The sequence below is a fragment of the Anabas testudineus genome, chromosome 24, assembly GCF_900324465.2.
Source record: "Anabas testudineus chromosome 24, fAnaTes1.2, whole genome shotgun sequence".
Classification (NCBI taxonomy): Eukaryota; Metazoa; Chordata; class Actinopteri; order Anabantiformes; family Anabantidae; genus Anabas; species Anabas testudineus.
This window is the reverse complement of record NC_046632.1, coordinates 2,896,717-2,916,377: the sequence shown is the minus strand read 5'-3', so window position 1 is coordinate 2,916,377 and position 19,661 is coordinate 2,896,717. Positions and strand designations below refer to the sequence as shown.

Genomic DNA, 19,661 nt, shown 5'->3' with positions numbered 1-19,661 from the left:
CAGGAGCTGAGGGAAAGTTGAAAATGCTAAGAAAGATCCTGCACCCAGGTGACCATAAAAAGCGCAAAGATGGAAACGTGGACACGCAGGCACACGGTGCGATGCGCTTTTAAATCCACCTGTTCACGCGTCTCCGTGCGCTCCGCTCGCTGACGGTGTTGGTCTGACGGAGACACAGCAGCCCGTCGTTATTAACGCCTTGTTCATGAGGCGGCGAGGAGCTCCTCTCCCCCCACCCGCCCCCCAGCAGCACCGCGGCGCACACACACACACACACACACACACACACACACAGCGTGGAGGGGCTCCATGTGCCGCTGCCTGGATGGATTACCTAATTCACCTCTCCGGGATGGTTTTGCGCAGAACCTGCTCGCGTCAGTTTCGTGGGGAAAACCCCGCTGCCTTCCTCGACACTGTGGTCACGTCGAGCGCGCTGATTTAAGAGCTGCGTTTTGGACTTGAAGTCACATTTGGCTCTGCCCGGTGGACGCACGGCGCATTTTCCCATTTCTTCTTTTTGTCATTCGTAATTCTCCCTGCAACAATTTGTGCCAAACATTGTGAGGGGTGAAGTCATGGTGCCGGTACCGCCTTGAGAACTTTCTTCCTCCCTGTTCCTCACCTCCTCCTCTGTGTGTTGTACATGTTTGTCCGTGGGATCGCGCTTCTCTGGGAAATTATCCACCGCTTCCCTTTTCAATTATGTTCACTTTTGCTGCCTTCTGCTACATGCTGTCTCTGGTCCTCTGTGTGTCCCTGATCTTCTTTGCAATATGGCACGTAAGTACCTCATGCTGTAGATCTGGTGGGTTCTCACGTTTGTCTTTTATTTTATTATTTTATCGGTGTGTGTGTGTGTGTGTGTGTGTGTGTGTGTGTGTGTGTGTGTGTGTGCATATCGGACGCGCAGGTGTGATGTTTGTGCGTAATAGCACAAGGCGGCGGAGATGCCCTACCTCCACTGCGTAATAGCACAAACACCCCACTCCCAGCCCTGAGCTGAGCCTTCACACATTTCAAATGCAGCTTCCACACCGTTTCGGACCGTATAGCCTCCTCCTTTGTTTGCTTCAGCACGACAGGTGCGCACCTGTATCTTCACCTCCTGCTCCTTCAGTCAGACGTGCAGCCAAGCGTTTGTCGCCAGCTTGCTCCGTTTTTGTCTGCTCCACAGTTGGTGCTGACCCAATTTGATATGCGGGCGCGCTCCCAGCCCTGTTCAGCACCGGAGATCAATTGAACAGCCTATCATCCAGATCAATTAGGAAATGTTTTGCAGAGTGTGATCTTCCCGCTCTGCTCCCTCTGCTTCTAATCAAGTCTCAGCTCTGCTATCCACCAGTGCCAATGTGACTAACCGCATTGTGATATTTGAATAATCTAATTATTTGCTCCCTGAGCAACATCTCCATCATGCAGAGCCTTATGTAAAGACAGATTTGGGTCAGGTCTCCCAGCTTATTGCCCTGGGTCTGGATTTTTGCATGGAAACAAAAACAGACCTGATGCACTTGGGATGACTGATCCTCTGGCAATTAAAGCTAATAGACAGTCTGCCTATCTGTCAGACAGTGGCCCATGTGTCTGCTCACAGAGCAGAAATAAGGAGAGCAGCACAGTGAGAGTGCAGATACTCGTGTTAGGAGTGCTTTAGATGCACAGCATCTTTATGATGCAACTTCACCGAGAAAGCAAAGCACATCTGTCCTGGTTCATGATAACAGGGACAGCAACCAGTCCCCTCCGCTGTGTCTGCCATGTACTGTACATCCAGCACCGGTGTAAGGATGAGAGTGAAAAACATCATTCTGGAGCTTCAGCAATAATCCACATCCCACCAGGGATTTTCCATTCGGCTCAAGATGGCAGAAAACAGTGGAGATGCCTCCTTTTACTGATTCCTGTTCACGGTGACATGCAGACATGCAGCAATAATAACATGGGGCTGCATACCGCAAGGAAACATAATTAGGAAGAAGCTGTGAGGTGGGAATATGTGGAGCTACGGAAGCACATTAGCACCAACCACCTGCCAAACGCTGGGAAACGCTGCCTGGAACAGTTTCGCTTCTGTCACTCATGAGGGCAGGCGACCTTCTCTCTGGGTTTGGTTTCCCCCTTAATTTCATCTGGGTTTCAAAGAACTGCTTAAAAACAGCGAACCCCGCCGTCACAGTGGCCGCTTGACCAAAAGGTTACATGTACTGCCCCGAGCAGCAGCTGCAGCAGCAGCAAGAGCAGCAGCAGCAGCAGCGCATTGCTAAAAAGAGCAAGCGTGCTGAGTCAAACTACCCAGGGTGAAATCAAACTATAAATAAAATAAGCCAGTGTAAATGAACATAAAAGGACAGAGGTTATGAAACAGTCCAACATAGAGAAAAAAAAAACAATGGAAGTCAAATGAGTAATGAGCCGCTCTGACTCACACGCATTACCAGTCCTGTCAGCACATCACATGACAAACGACTGCCCACAGATGGTCTCTGATGTCATTAATTGGCCATAATCAATCAAAGCATGTGTTAGCTTCAAAGTCTGCATCTTATCCCTGTCTTTGCTCATTTTCAGGATTGTATTTGATCTTTTGTGAACTTGTTTGGAAGTAGGAACTCGAACCGAACACCGGCTATCTGTAAAATATCTGTGATCATTAATCACGGCTTTCTTACCAGCCCCGCACTGTCTCAGGGTTAATGCAGGCCAGGTCAAGTAAAGAGGAAGGATCAGTACAAGAGTGCAGTGTGTTGTGAAGTTCATTAAAGTCACTGTATGATGTGGAGGTAACAAAGTGACTTTTAACTATGGTGAAACACTACTGATACGTTTGTTGAATAGTTGTACCACAGCACGGTAAGGGGAGAATAACCAATGTTAGAAAAAACCCACTGTGTACTGAAGAAGCTGTATGCTTTCTATTTAATATGGTGATTACATTAACAACTTTGAAATTGTGTTGTTATTATTATTATTTTTATTATTACCTGGCGACTATAGCTCCCTGCTAGATGGTCTGGGGTCTTCCTGAGTCATTGTAGAACACAGAGGAGGACTGAAAAGGCTGGTTTATGAACACGCGGTGGGCCTGGTTATCTTATGCTTCCACAATAGCTATAATGGACAGAGTGACAGCTCAAAGTGATCAGTAAGACGTCACTAGAGTCAGTTCTTCATTGAAGGGTTGGACCCGATGCTGCAGAAGCAAGGGAGCAATGTTTGCAACAGCCACTAGCATTCAGAGAAGCCCAGTAGAAGCCAAGGCACGTGTCCTTGTTCGGACAAATTGCAGATTCTGGTCTTTCATGAAGACATATTTTTCCAGTAGGAATAATAATGCCTCAGTAAAGCATGTCACAGTATTGTAGCATGTCACACACACAGGATATAACGACTCTTGGAGCAGATCTCTTCTAAGCAGTTAACCAGCAATCGAAAAAATCAATCTGTTGAGCACATAAAACCCAACGCTGCAGACCCATGGGAATCCTCTCGTGAGCCACAGCAAAGGCTTTTTAATGAACATACGCTGTGAGCTGAGACGTTCCCCCCAAAACTCCATGGCTCTGCTTCAGTGGCCCGACCCCGCTCGAGTGACTCTCCTCCCATGTAGCCACAGCCCTTAATGTGCTCTAAGTGTCATTAAAGCTGGGGGGCGAGCCAGACGCTTCTACGGTGCACATCTCATAGATGGGAAAGTCCCGTGGGGCAGAGATGATGTAGAGGCTGTCGTGGCAGCGTGGCAGAGGGCAAGATGTCAAATTGACATCATTTACTCTCCCGGTTAGGGGTTTCCATTAAAATGTGGCAGGTCTGGTATTTAGAGTATAGAAGGCTGGAAAACTCGAATGGAACACGGACCACGATTCATTGTTTAACTTCAACAAACCCATATAGCAATCAATTAACGGGGCATCGACATTTAAAAGTGTAGTGTTATACATAGAAATGAGTTTTCACAACCTGGCAACCCAAAGCATTTTTTTTATTGAAGGTTTCTAAGTGGTCAATAAATCCCGGCCGTATTCTGACACTGTTAGGAGAGTTATTTACTACGTAATCACTGTCACAACATTACAATGATTTTGTTCACTGCCAAATGAATTCCTGTTTATTGAATATACCCTTATTATTTTAGTTGATATAGTGCTATGATGCATATTCACACATACAGTTACTGTTCATGTTCCTTCAATCTAAGTGATACTCCAAGCTTAGTCTGCATTATGTAGTTTTCCAGCAGAGGAGTCAGGGGTCATAAGCCAACCAGTCCTCTTCCCATATAAATTCGCTCCATGCACCAAAATGGCAGCTGCCGTCTCTTACAATAGAACCAAAATGGCTGATGGTGGAATACTTATTTTCACCCTCAAAAAATGCTGGACTACAACTGGGCAAACAAAGCAGACCTTCATTTCAGGTCTCCATTGTTTTCGGTCCTACAAATTCTACGTCCACCCTCCACCCTAACCACCTCTCTACGATTCACTTTCCAAGTAAAAGTATCATTTCATTCATTTAAAAAATATGTTTCGTCAAAACATAACAACGTTATTTTAACACTATGTTTGCTACAAAAAGTTGTAGTTTACTTTTATAGAAGGGAATATTCAGAGGACGGAGTTGCACACGTGCTGTCTGCTTCTGTCTCTGCTGACGTCTGTATGGTTTTGCTGGGTACAGGCAAAGTCAAAAAGAGTTCTAGTGTAAAGTGGAGTGAGGCAGTATCTGCTGAAAAAGTGACAGCATATGCAAGAGATGATGGAGGAAATGTGGGGGGGGCAGAGACACTCACTGACAGGGTGGAAACTGTGGCAGATTGGTCTGGATAGATGACTGTAACAGAGTACAAAGGTGATGCTCAGACATGAAGAAGAGGCGTGCGGCAGATGCAAAGTTGAGAGCGGATGGCGACGCAGATAAGAAGCGATCGAATGGAGACAGACGGAGAAAAGAAATCTGTGCATAAAGGGTTGAAGCTTCCTAAGGGAGTGAGGGACAGATCGTGCTCTTCTAGGAGAGTGCGACAAATATACAAATGCAGAAATAGACGAAGAGACTGTGACTGAAAATAAGACAGAGACAACATATTCAGAGTTGAAACTGAGAAGTGCGGATGTTTTCTGCTCCTGCGTTGATGACAGCAGCGTGTTTCCGAACCATGGGACCGGGGCATGTTTACCACTGCGTTGCATCACCTCTTCCTTTTAACGACACCCTGCAAGCGCTTGGGAGCAACTGAGGAGACCAGTTGCTTTAGTTAGGAAGGCAAAAAACAAACAAACAAACAAACCAACAAACAAAACATTTGTGCTTGATACTGGATTTCTGCTGCTCAACAGTTCAATCATTTCCAATATTTCTATTTACATTCAACACAACAGCATCGCCATAAAGTGAAATGACGGAACTAACAGCTGAATTCAGGTCCTCCGGGTTTCGACTTCCAGTTTGCAGGAGCACGGTGTACAAACAGCACAGCAGCTCAAGGTGCCCTGATAAGACATCAGAGGAAAGAGATGTATATGTTATACACCGTACTGTATTTTCACGGACAAACAACCGGTCGACTGGGCTTTCTGCCACCAGACACTGGAGGCTAATGAACGCCGCTATCAGGATATACAGTAGCTAGGTTGGTTCAGCATTGATCCACATGTTCATTAACCCCTGCTGGCTCCTCATCCATCATTGTGACTCCAATGTTTCTATTGTTCCATTACACTGGAGGATTATACGGCCAATTCCTATCCTCTCTCCTTTGCCTTTCCAGTTTTATTTCTGCTTTTGAAACATAACTGAGTAGGCCTTTTTATGTTTACTTTCATTATAAACTTTATCATTAAAGATGTGAATGATAAGCAGGTATCGTCAACCTACAGGCACTGACAAGAATCATTGGGATGATAGTACTTGATGAGTAAGTTGCAGATAAACAGGTACAATTATCATCACTAGCACTTTCCATATAACAATCATATGTCTTTTACCTGCACATGTGAGCGCATTTGTAAACAAATTACTACTGAAGTCATACATTTAGCAGTAGCTTAGCATTACTCAGCCAGACAGGGGCTCTGAAATGACTGTAAGTCTAATATTAGTAACTGTTTAGAGCTTGTTGTGTTTACTCGAGCCAGTTATGGAGAAACAGAAACAGCAGCGTTTTCATATTATTGCTAAGTTATCACATTAGTTACATTTGACATTGAATAATCAACAGTTCTGTCTAAATTTAAATAGAAAAGTGAGGATTTACTGGCCCTATAAAGGAAAAAAATCCTTTCTAGTACTGCCTTTTTGTACTTCTACTTCTGTTTTTATATGTCAAACTAAATTAGACCTCCACAATACTGTTTCTCCAGCAGCCTGTAAGGTTAAGCAAGGACACGCTACTGGAAGCAACGTTTCCATAGTAATCTAAGTTCTGCCACCTAATTTTTTTTTAGGACAAATGCAAATATTGTCCTGCAGTAATGCCACTGCAGCATCATTTCTCTGGCCGGTCAGTCGGCGAAGATCACCCCAGTCTGTTAGATATACACAAATTCATTGTTGTTGATGGGTTAATAACCAGCCGCTGCAGCTGCACGTGTGTCCGTGCATGCATAACAAATAGGAATATATAGGAAAAGAGAGAGAGAGAGTTGTTTTGTTTGATCTCACCACTGTGAAGAGATGGGTTAACTGCTGTAGAAGTGCCTATTAGCATCAGGGAAACTGCCTTCTCCAGCTGCCCCCCCCCTGCCAAGGTGTTCAGCACAGATATAAGCCGACAATGACGGGAGCATGTTACTGATTAAAACACAAGCCAGCTCGCAGCCAGCGCGGATGGCAGGTGACCTCTGGGAAGTGCGCGGGAGAGGGGATGTTTTGATTTTCAGTATAATTCCCAGAGGAGGTTAAACAGACCTGAACAGGCAGAGGATGAGAGCCATTCAGTGTTGAATTGTTAGTTTGAAACGAGAAAAAGCAGCGAATGGAGCAGGTTTCCTTCCTCACTCTGCTAAAACAAACAAGAAAAAACGAGCTCAATATGTGAAGCAGGCGATCCTTTCTTTGGGTGAGAATCCTTGCATATGGACTTCTCTGTACGCCATCCAAAACTATGCTGGGCGCTGCCAAGCATTTCGATTGCCTCTTCACTTCCTGAACATTTGATTATTAATCCTGCTGTTTCTGGAAATAAAATAAACATGAATGACAAGCAAATAAAACCCAACCCAGGCTTGCTTACATACACACCTCATCTGAAACAGTATGATTTAATAGGACGATAATTGATTCTCCGTCTTGGCGCAACATCTCTTTTCATCTTTGCTTCACTGTAGTCCAGCACTGCTCAAGTCCTCAATTGGCTGCACGCATATTAGGTGTATTAGGGCCCCGGCTTCATTGGGTTCTAAATTGTGCATCAGAGGCTGGTGAGGAATGGTTGTGCAGAAAATCTACCCATATTCAGTGAGTTTAAAATCCCAATGAATAATTGAGACAAGATGCTGAATAATTAAAGTGGACCTTGTAGTCTTTCACATTAGAGTGGTGCTTCCTTTGATTACTGTTGTTGTTTTTAATCTTGTTATTTCCATAAGAATGCCTGAAGGCTGCAGGGAGGGAAAATAGTGTTTTTGGTTGGTCATAGCTTCAACCAACTGAGAGACGCTAGGAACTAGCACCCATTCATTTCCAGTCACTAAAGCACAACAAATTAGGCTACTACCGTCTCCTTCCCCCCCATTTGCAGACACACGCAGCAAGGTGTCAGTCCACTCGCTTTCACAATCTGCATTAAAACACAGTTTATGCAGACTTCTGTGTGCCAAGACAGGAGCAGAGGGGTGCCAGTTTTGTTGGCCGGCTCTGCCAGCCAAGCTTCACTTCAAAGCGGTCTGCTGAAGTGAAGATCCGCATCAAAATAGAACTGGATTTGCAAAAACAGAATCCATAGTTAATGCCAACAGATTTCTGCTGGGATCACCCTAAGCTTTGGTGCTCAGGTTGGACTAAGTGGTCAATAACTAATAATGTGTTTTATAGTGGATTTTCCTGATATGCATAACACCGAGAGGTATTTTATCAAGACTTCTTATTACCTAACTTTCAAATGTGTCTGCATAGAAAGCAATGAACAACAGTTTGCCAGATATCAGTTTGGTCCTAGACTAAGGGGGACATAAAGAGGACATAATAAGGACATAAAGTGACTGGAAATCCTGGACATTTCCTTGAATAGCCCTGTTGTTGATGCTGGTGATGACCATCGGACATAGTATAAGAATTGTTTGCAGTGATAATAATTGAATGGCCTCACAGTAGACAGCCTCCAGTGATTTAATGGCGGTAACAGCAGCATACGCAGACAGGACATCTCCATCATCTAGTGTTAACATTATCAGTGTGTATTATGGGTTTTCTGTTTCAGAGGTTTGGGGTAATGACTGGAGAATCATGGATGTACTCAGCCTAAGTTACCTTGTCACTTGCATAGAGCAGAAGTACGTTGACTTTCATAAGAAGCCTGTTGAACCTGTTCAGGGATCTGATTAGGACATCTCATAGACAGCCCCCTGTGAAAGTACACTGGGTGTCCAACTTGGAGGAGAACCTGCGACAGACTCTGAACATGCTGGAGGCATTAAGTATCCCATCTGGCTCAGCAATGCCTCAAGATCCCTCAGGGAGAAGGACATCTGGGCTACCTTGCTTAGTGTGCTGCTGCTCTGACTCCCACCCAAATTAGAGGCATAAAAAGGATGTATGAAAGGATGGATATTATGGCCTCATCACCCGTTATCCTTTGCTTTATCCAACTTTACATTCATTGCATTCATATCCCTACATCACTGTAATTATGTGAAGCACAGTACTCCCATGGTTAATCAGAAAGGACACCAAAAAATCCAAGCTTAACAAAATCTGTACGATCCTTTATCCTGACAGCCACTGACAGGATCCAGTCCATAGTAATCACCTCGTGTGTCGCACGTGAGGATGTACAGGTTGTGCACTTTTATGTGTTTGTGTCTTTGCACAGCTTCTGTCCTAATGCATTTTTCTTATATGCATGGATTTAAGCACTATGAAGACTAGTGTGAGTATAGCATCTGTGCATTCCCCTTGCCTATTAGGCCTCGGGGAAGGAGAAACACACACACTAAGGCAATGAGGATCAATGTGGGGATCCACTGGGGAAATAACGTGTTAAGCGTGGCCTGTCAGTACAGGAGGGAGCCCAGGGACGTCACTCCCGTCTGTCTCTCTGATGTTAATTCTACATATCGGGCCAATAGGTCCATGTACAAATACACACTCCTCTGCTTCCTGTTTCTTGCTCTTATACACACACATTGCGTAGGTAACACTTATGTACTATGCAAACTGTAATGCAATATTTCTTACTGTGTGCACACACAAACGTAGTGATATACTAATGCTACTCTTACATCTTACAGTTCTCCCATGGTGCACACACACCGGAGACACACTAAGTAGCTCATATGCAGATTGTTTGACTGGCATACTCATATCTCTTCCTCTCTCATATTCACATTTCCCTCCTGAGGCCCAACTAGTCGAGCAATGACATCTGTCTTAGCTGTGCAATTCCACTGCATTGCAGTCCGTGCAACATCAATTGGACTGATGCATAGTTTCCCTACTGCTCATTATTACATGACATTCGGATTACTACCATCCCTGTAGCACCCGCTGCAGCAGGGGTAGGCAGCAGGACCAAATGATATCACTCCGAGGGGTTCTAATTTCTAAGTCTGTTAAATGTCGCGCTGCTAGGCAGTTCTGATGTAACATTTTAACTACAGCAGATCATGTTAATGATGATGACGATGAAGCGCTGGTTCTGAAATGGAGGATCTCTGCTACAGAGTTCAAGCAGCATATACTGTTAATGTCAGTGACTGATGTTACAGTACAGCAAGTGGACGGGTTTGTTCTACATATGATGCAGAAATTTGAGACCCATGTTGAACATGTATTCTTAAAGGGTAAGGGGTTTTCTGCAGCCCACCTTTACATGTGTAAATCACTATATCATGTGCATTGTGCATGCTGGTGGAGAGACGTAATGATTGGAAATATTGTGAATGAGGAATGTCTTTCTGTATTTCCCCTCTGTTAGACTGGTTATATAGTTATCATTCTTTTCTCTTTGTCTCTCTCAGATAACAGCTTTTGACGAGCTCCAGGCTGACTTCAAGGTGCCAATCGATCAGGGAAATCCACTCCACGCGGTAGTTGTTCTTTCTTTCTTTTTTTATATATTATTCATTTTCTACTACCAAACATTTTCCCTACATTTTGATTATTATTGTTTGTTTATATATGAATGGCACCGTAGGAAAATATAGAAAATTACTGCAATCAGTTTGCTGCCAGGGGCCACAGATATTAAAACTCTCTCTCCATTCATTTTGAACCAAGCAGCTGGCAACATACTAGTTTTGTACGCCTTCCTCTCCTAATTTCCTGGCTGACAAGTAGACTCCAGTTATATGTAGGACTTCAGCTAATGATCAGCTTTAACAAATCCCATATATGGAAAAGTTTTTCTTTCAAAAATGCATAAAACAAACTTGAACCTTTAGTTTTCACTGATGAATTTAACAGTATTATGTAAATAATTAAATTGATGGTCTCAACTTACTTAAAAATGTATGTTGCAGTTTTGCAAGTGGTGATACTTATTTTGCCTCAAACTACAATTTTAGTACCAAAGTAATTAAATTCAATTGAATTCAATTGTATTTGTGTAGCGACAATCACAACAGAAGTAACACCTTACAAAATATAACTGTAGACAGATTTATATAGAAAACCCAACAACCCCTCTTGACCATAGTTTTGTGCATAAATGATTTAGATAAAGAAATTGTTTTTGTTTCTAAGCATAATCAAAACTTGCTACAGCCACAATCGTAACAATTTTTATCATTTATCTATAGTAACTAAGCGTCACAAACATATCAAGGTTATGTTAAGCTAAAAGATAAAATGAGTACATCTTGGAATGGTCTTGTGACAACACACAATGTCTCAGACAATCAGTTGACATTGTTGTGCATCTTTAATGACTCTTCCCATTTAGCATTGGTATTGGGACACCAAATGGAAAGCATTCATATGTGACACTGTAAGATGAGAACAAACTGAAAAGTATGTGTTTTATATGAATCCACCTTGAACTCCCACAAGACTTTGCAGCACTAAAAGCCAATTCAGGTTTTAATGCCTCTGTCCTGTCCACTTAACACAAGTCAAATGGTGTGGCAAGGTACTGTATGTTCTGATTTTACAACCAAAGATTGTACACTTCATACAATACTTGGTGCTGTAACAGAGAACAGTAGACTCTAGACATTCCTATTCATTTTAATTTATCCCTGGTATTGCTCAACTCTCTCAGGCTAATAAACAACTCAGATGTTCAGTGAATATTAAATAAATGTCGTGCTTCTTCCAAATCCTGTAGTAAATATATCAGAAAATATAATTATATATTTTCTGGTGTAGTTTGAGCCCTTTCTCACTAAAACTTCTCACTCAGAGGAAACAAACAAATATTTTCTGCATCATCACTCTTCAAAATTGCCACAACAGCAATCAGGAGTAGTCGTGGAGAAACATGTACATTAGTGTTGGCCTGCGTTGGAAAGCTGCCCCCGGCGAAGTTGTTTTAGGATGAATTCCAGCCCTCTAAATCCTTTTCCCTCGAGTCTTTTGGGCTTTTACTAACACAGTTGGCTCTTAATAATGCATGGTGCTACAGTACAGCAAGAACAGTTGGTTTGGAGGTGACTTTGACTTAAGAGCTCTGGACTGTATAGCTTCTCTGGAGAATTTACCTCTATACAATCTTGGAAGTCTACTCATCCCAAGCACGAGAGAGGCTGGAGAAGGATGAGAGATGGCGACAGGAAGAGTGGGAGATGGGTGAATGAGGATTTCGTTAGAGGTGAAATCAAAAAAAAAAATTCAGCTTAAATAGCATTTTCAAGTGCCTGAAAACAGTCCATAAGACCAGATTTCTCCACTCAGTGTCACTTTCATATATTGTCATATTTGCATATCATTATGCAATGCAGATATAAAAAATCCAGTCAGGGAAGAAGTACAAAAGGTTCTTTTTTTCTTGCCTCTCTCAAATTTTCTAATCCCATCCTCCCCCTTTGCCTTTTCACTCTTACATGAAATTCATCAGTGCCGCTCAAAACGGCTTAATTTCTCTATTACCAGATACTTTCATTACATGTGTTGTGTAGGTCGTAGGTACTCTTAAAGTTTTCTACTTAGTTCTCACAGGCTTTAGTGGTCTGAAACAAACACTTGTGTTTGATGTCTGTGCGTTAGGGAACAACCTGCATGAGTCAAATTTAGCAAAACCTCACCCAATGTAACAGAAAACATGTACCACAATGGATGCATAATGTGCAGGTAGCTTGAAGTCCAATTCAGTGACCGTAATAGTTCCAAGGACTAAGCTCTGCTTAGTATTTATTGCTATTATGAACTTGAAGTTATGAACTGATTTCTAACTTACAATTATTTGCTTGAAACATTTATTCTACAAGTGCAATTATGTTTATATTATTTATTATGTTATAATAATCCTAAATTTTCAGCTGTTTAACTGAACCCAAATGTGACTTCTAGATTTCTGTCTGAATCCACTCCAAACCCTGGGGTACCAGTGGGTCCTGTCATGTTCAGTTTGTGCGTACCCTCTCGTTCGACGGCCATGAAAGATATTTTCAGTCTTGCTAAGAAGCCACCAAACCTCTGTTGCAGCTAATGAGAAATTCTTCTCCCTATTGTGCTACATGTGTTTTTAGTGGTTACTAGCAGGGCTTTTGTCAAGTGACATCCATCTTGCTTTAGAACAGTTTTTCATGGGGTGTTTCCATGTCTTCTTTTTTTTTGTAATCCAGCTGCTTGAAAGATTCACAGTAACCAGTCATAATTCTCTTTTATTCTCTCTCTTATACACACACAAATAGGCACGAATGTACACACACAATTGAACCATATGATCTGTCTCTCACAAGCTCTGTTGCATAATGTCTCCCACCCTGCTTTCCTGTTTGCTTCTCTGTCTTTCTTGAAACAAGGCAGTCTAATTAGCAGTTTCTGTCAGCCTGCTCCCTAGAGGAGGTACCTAATGTTGTGTAGACCATACACACACACGTGCACAAAGAGTTGTAGTTTCTCTGCCTATCCTTACTCTTGTACCCACAATTGCAAAAAACTGTATGTTAAACTCTTTCACTGTCTTCAAGCCCTTGTCTCTGTTATCCATCCATACTGCACATGCACACTCATCAGTGCTAGTGAGGACTATTTCAGATACAAAGAGTTCATGCTGTAGTTGGTGATGCTTCAAATATGTTTTTTATTTTTTTAATTAATAGGAATTAATTTTTAAGTTTTTCCTCTTTGATGTTTTAGGTAAATTTCTGACACTTTTTATTTCCATACCTATTGTTTTTTCAAACCAGGGTTTGAATTACACTGTAGCTTTTCGAATGCTTCGGACTTCAGGAGCCAAGAAAGAATAAGCAAGAATGAGTCTATGATTTCTTAGCGTATTTGGTTTTGTAGTACCTTTGTCATTCTTTTGAAAAATCACTAGGGGAGTGATGAATGAATGTCTTGAGTTTCCGTCAGTCGTTGAGAATTGCTGAGCTGCCACACATACATGTTTAATATGCAAAGGCGCATAAATCAGCACATGAAAGATACCCATGAGCCTCAGAAAGAATTCTGTATGTGCCAATCAATCATGTTTATGTCATGGCTTGAATTGAGAAATCTGATGAGTGGCATCGCAGCGATAAACTAATGTGCAAAGTAGCTGGGGAAAGTCTGGAATCACAAGTAGACAGCACTTAGTGTAAATGGCCAGCAAGGCGGATTGTGATTCATTAACTCATGAATGCTGAGGTGGTCTGGGACCCATTTGACCATATACATTTTGCGATGTAAATGCTGATATGACCTGATGGATCCCCAACAAGGGTGTTACAGTAAGAACATGCCATCAGAGGGCTGCATGACCCTTCGTCCCCACCTGTCCAACAGCCTCTACACCCTGGCTGGACACCGAGCAAGGTGCAGCCATCTCTCTGGCGCGTTGACAGTCTGACCGTACAGGAGTGATCCAATCACCCAAGATGTAACTTGGAGCCAAGTGTAAACAGATAGAGAAAAGCAGAGTAGGCCCCGAATCAACAGGGGAAGAGCAGCAGAAGTCAAGGGAGAATGCCAGGGACAGTATTCACATGAAAAACCTGGGAACAGGTGAGCTGACAGGAAGCAGTAGCAGTATTCAAAGTAGATAGAGTTGATGTGGAACACGAAGCAAGGGCAGGGCAAGACTTTCAAGAGCAGCTCCCTACCTCCCCATTAATTGGAACTCCTCTTCAAACCCCTTCAGTTGTTGTGTCTCTGACTATGCACAACACTACTACTGCTGCTGTTCTAACTGCCACAACCTTCTCTCTATGTGATTTCAGCATTTGAACTCCAAACAAAAATGTATCTTTCAATTTACCAGCTGACTAAAACTGTCCAGATTTCTTTAGTAGTAGCAGGAGTTTCAACATTTCGACTTTATTTAAACTTTATTTAAAACACATACATCCATTCAATACTCACACATCATCAGGTGATTCAAAGTCTTTCTGCATTTCCATTCTAACTAATATCAGTATGGTAACTGCCACTTGAAATTTCCAACTACCACTTCACCTGTTCATTCAACAGCAAGAGTTACATATTGGCCATCAAGAGTTCCTGTTCAAAGTACACTACAAAAGTTGGGGACAACCATCTACCAGCCTCAGCCTCTAAAATTCGTGTGACACTAATATGAGGCTACAGCAGAATCAGTTGGAGTGGTTAACTTTGTCCTAGAAATACACAAATGTCAGGACGTATCCCTTCAATGTAAGAAAACAGTCAAGGTATTAGATACCACAATGAATCACAACTACAGACGTTGTGCACTTGATTACTAACTCTCAGCTGGTCAGCGTAGTGGTAAGATCAGGACTGTGGTTCAGCTGTAGCCTACCTCCAGTGAGGATCTTTAGGTAAGACCTCACGCTTACCCTTCCTTTGCCTTGTACCTCACTTGTAAGTCGCTTTAGATAAAAGCATCTGACCAGATGTAATGTGAATGTAAACAAGTACTTTACTCTAGTAGTAGGAACAAATACTTTATTCCCAGTCTCTGACTACAGTGTAGTAATGCCACAAGGAAATTACTTAATGGTCAGTATAAACAATAATCCATAATTCTTTTGTAATTATGTGTTAATGTAATTCTTCTTCTTGTTAATACTGGTCATTAAAAGTTGCATTTCTAATACATTTCCAATGTAGGTGAACTAGGACAAAATTGTTAATAAGCCCAAAGTCCTCACTCACTCATAGCATATTTTAAAGATTTGCTCAAGTTTAATAGTGTCAGACAACTTTGAATTAGCACTTTGTGCTAAATTAGTTCGAGGCCCTCTTGTAACTCAAAGAACAAATGGGCAAAGCCGTATAGGAATTGACTGAAAAAGTTAAATGAAGAAGTGAGATAACATGGCACCTAATGGTCGTTCATGTTTGTGTTTGTGTTGTGTAAGGTCTAGCACAACAGCATTTAACATTTAACTGCAAAATCAATTAACTTCCCAACTTAAGTTCAAGATTCACTAGAGTCTGCGGGGAAATTTATTCCACCGCATTTAAACACCCTTTGCACTAGTGGAACATAAACGTTATGAACACCTTCATCCTCTTCATCTGTAGGGGTTCATTCTTCCATCATGCTTATACAGGGCAATTCTGTGTAAATGAGAATTTGCTCTTAATTGGTCTGCCCGATTGAATGGCTTGGTTGGTCTGCTTAACCCAATCCCCACCACCTCCCAACATTGTGTACACTAGTCCACCTTTCCTTCCCTTTGATGCAGCACTTCTCAAGGAAGACTAGACAGAGTTAGCAAGTGTTGCTTTTTAAAGCAGTTGCATGTCTTTGTTCAAACCCGTGGTACAGGAGGGATTTGGTCCAGTCCATGATGAGATGCATAGTCTAAACTAGAAATAGATAATAGCTGCAGTATGTAGAGAACTGTCTATCAGACTGGGCCTTTCATGCCTGTTGTGCCAAATGTTTTAGTATGGCTTCTGGTGTAGGTCATACCAAGGACAGAAGGACGGTTTAAAGTCTAGAACATGAAAGAGCTCTTGAGCTCGCTGCAGGAAACTGTCTTTCTATCTGCTGTTATGAATACAAAGTCTTACCCCAACCACATTTTTCCACTGGCCTTTCTCTGAATAGTGTATTCCCCTTTTTTTCCTCATCCTGCCACACACACAGCCCTTCAAAACATTTGCAACTTAAAATGGCTTTTATCACCTAGACACACACACACACATATATAAATGCAATACATTAATAAATGCTACAAAAGGGCACAGCCCTCTTTCTCATACTGCCGTTCACTTGTTTCCTGCACTCCCTGTCTCTCTTGTTATAGTGGTGTTAGCAGCCTACCACCCAGAAACACCTGGTTTCATTATTTAGAGAACAAGCTAAAGTGAAAGCTTTTCATGGAGAACCCTCTGTTACAGCCTGCACCTCTTAAAATAGGATTTAAATATGTATGTTAACATCCTCATTGATGCATATTTTAGGAAGTGATACACAAGCCCACAGGACTCTAATCTTCAAACAAATCAAACAGCAGTTTTAGAGCACAATCCAGTTGCTTATTTACTGTACGTATTCACATTTGGGATGTGGCTTTGATCACATGCAACTCTAAGATTCACTATTATTTAGCTGTTTTGGTCCCTATAAACTCAACAACAAAGACATCTGGTTCTTTACCTGATTAGTGCACAACTAGCTAGTTGCTTACTTTCTGTTTGGTGCTGCAGCAGAATGCGTGCAGTCATCTGAGAGTAGATTTCACAGGAGACAGCAGCCTCCTGCTGCAGGAAACAGAGGAGAGCGTTGAACTGGAACTAAAATAATGAAGATGCATGTCAAAGGGTCAACGTAAGCGATCACTTATTTGATCCTTTCAAGTACTTCAGGCTTGGTGTTTTTATAAATGGCTTTTGCTTGTCCTGAATTTCAATCTAAATAGAAAGGATGTGATTTGACACATGCCACATGTTTAAGGGTTTAAATAAGTGGCCTTTTAACAACCACTGCAGGTGCTAGACATCTTCAAATGGTTATATGTACTGTACATATTAGTATTTTTTTTGCTGCCAGTGCAAATTAAATTATCATTAATACAAATAACCATTTCTTGTGTGGTTACTACAGTAAAGATCAACTGAGATGTGGACACACTGGTCTGATGTTCTGTATAAGATTATTTTGATATGCATTTTTCCCTCCAGTGGAGTCTCAGATGCTAATCTTTGCAATCAGCTTACGAGAAGAAGAGATCACATCAAACTGACTGTCCAGAAGCACAAACAGATTTATAAGCAGCAACCCAAGTTCTGCATTGCCCCCTGTGGAGCAGGCAGCGGTGCCACTCTAGTCATGATTGCATCCATATAGGAATGAGTTAATATTTGATGATGATATTAAAAGCTTGGTGAAATGATGGGTGTTAGAGTCAGCATTGTGGCAAGTGCTGATTTAAGCATTTTACAGCTTGAAACGCAATGTTGGATTTTATATTACCACATAATGACAACTTCAGTTCTTAATCTCCTCAAGAGAAATTGTATAGATGAATTTTGACCTGCCCTGAATCCCGCATTGAATCTCAGAAGAATCTATGATAGTTCTAGTAGTGCCGCAACTGATCTAAAATTTAAACTGAAAACAAAGAAGGTCAGCTAAATGATCAAGATGAATGAAAATACACAATACAACTTGCTGCTGGATTGAAGTATTAGTTACATGCTCATATGTTTACAATATATGAGTAGCTTTCTGGAATAAGAGCATCCGGCCAGTTTTTCAGCTACTTTCCTTCCGAACACAGACACACCTGTACTTCAAAAGCTACTTCTATTTCATCTTTCATTAAACGTCAGCATACTCAGCTGACTGAGTCATGAAAAAATGATGTGTGAGTCCCAGAACTTAAGATTTTCCACCGTTTCTTTCTTACAGAGGGAGAGACTGCGAAACATCGAGAGGATCTGCAACCTGCTGAGGAAGGTGAGAACAAAAGGAGAAATTACATGGGCATGTTTTCTTTGAAATAATATCTCAATGAGAAAGGTAACCTACAAAACAATGCATTTTTCAAGAAAAAAAATCAAACTATTTACAGATGACACCATAGTTTCACCTCACATCTTTAAAGAATGTTCTTTTGGCATGTATCTATAATGTCCAACCCCAACTTGCTCATATTTATACGCTCTAAATGTTGTACTCTACGCCTAACAGCAGTCTTCACTTCAGTTTCCCTAATGGCAAAGCCATTCCTTGTACCCTGTAATCTGGTTTCACTAGTGTATTTTTAATTATTGTAAAATCAATTCTTCCTTTGTCATCTTACTTTGTCATTCCATTGCTTTATTTTGGAAAGGGTAATAGACTTTGAGATACTGTGTGCTGTGCTCTTTAGAGCCAGGCCGTCTGTTTCAGTGTGTTTGTGTGTTTGCCTTGAGGACTCAGCATGAGGATGAAAAGAGGCCTCCTCCCAGCTCCAATGTGACATCTGTTTCATCCTCCACCTCTCTGAAACTCACACTGTGTCCGCATGTTTTATGCATGTGTGCCTGTAAAGTGTGCGCGTGTGTGTCTGTTTATGCTGGAGGTTCATTGGTTGAACAGCTGATCTTGGTTATCAGTTTTGTCAACTCTGGCCCTCAGGCTCTTCACTGGCCCCTGGAGGAAAGCCTATATTACAGAAGCAGTCCCTATATTGCAAAAACAAACACATTTTTATGAACACACAAAGCAAAATATATACATGCACACACACACACACAAATCTAGAAGCACTGTCCTTGGAGCTGTGACCTACTGTGCAAGGGATCATTGGAGGTGATGTGCAGATGTGAAATCAACATATCATCAAAATGTGCAGCAGCTCAGGAAATGTACAGGAGTTATATTTAGCAGTAACAGATTTGTAGTTTTGGAGTCCACATTCACAGCCTAAACCTCAAGTCTGACAGAAAAAAACTGTCTTGTTGTTCCAGTTGTGTAGTCACAGGCTACATTTTTCAGCATGGCACTTAGCAGCTAGATAGATATCTAGTGGAGCTAGGTAATGGAGCTAGCTCTCTAGATTGTGTTATAACCTTCTGCTGCCTGTGATTATGACTATAGACTTTGAATGACATGGCTTTCGTCATTAGTTTTGCTCTTACTTTGGTTTTTATGTTTATGGCTGTGACACATAACGTATAATGGGTGTAACACCAGGTCCAGGGATGATTGATTGGACTGTGCTGGCTGAGCATTATAATGAAGCTATTGGATTCCTGAATTCATGAGATGTAGTGGTTATATACAATGCCAAGAAGAAATATGTGAACCTTTTATAATTTTATGGTTTTCTTCATTCATTTGTCACATAATGTGATCTGATCTTCATCTAAGTCAAGAGTATTAACAAATGGGGAAGGGTTACAAAGTGATGTCAAAGACTGTGAGGAGTAACGCC

General features: G+C 41.7%; 1 protein-coding gene across 2 annotated transcripts in view; it reads left to right on the top strand.

Annotated features, from left to right (window-relative positions):
* The first annotated feature begins 452 nt into the window (after positions 1–452).
* The window catches only part of cnih3 (cornichon family AMPA receptor auxiliary protein 3), a 51,122-nt gene continuing 31,913 nt past the window's right edge, over positions 453–19,661 (top strand). The window contains exons 1-3 of one of the 2 annotated variants that reach the window (XM_026341608.1): positions 453–783; positions 10,179–10,247; positions 18,152–18,199. In XM_026341608.1, the coding sequence (XP_026197393.1) occupies positions 706–783; positions 10,179–10,247; positions 18,152–18,199 (195 nt within the window). In that variant the 5' untranslated portion in view covers positions 453–705. The remainder of the gene's footprint in view (positions 784–10,178; positions 10,248–18,151; positions 18,200–19,661) is intronic. The other variant, XM_026341609.1, reaches the window with a different exon arrangement.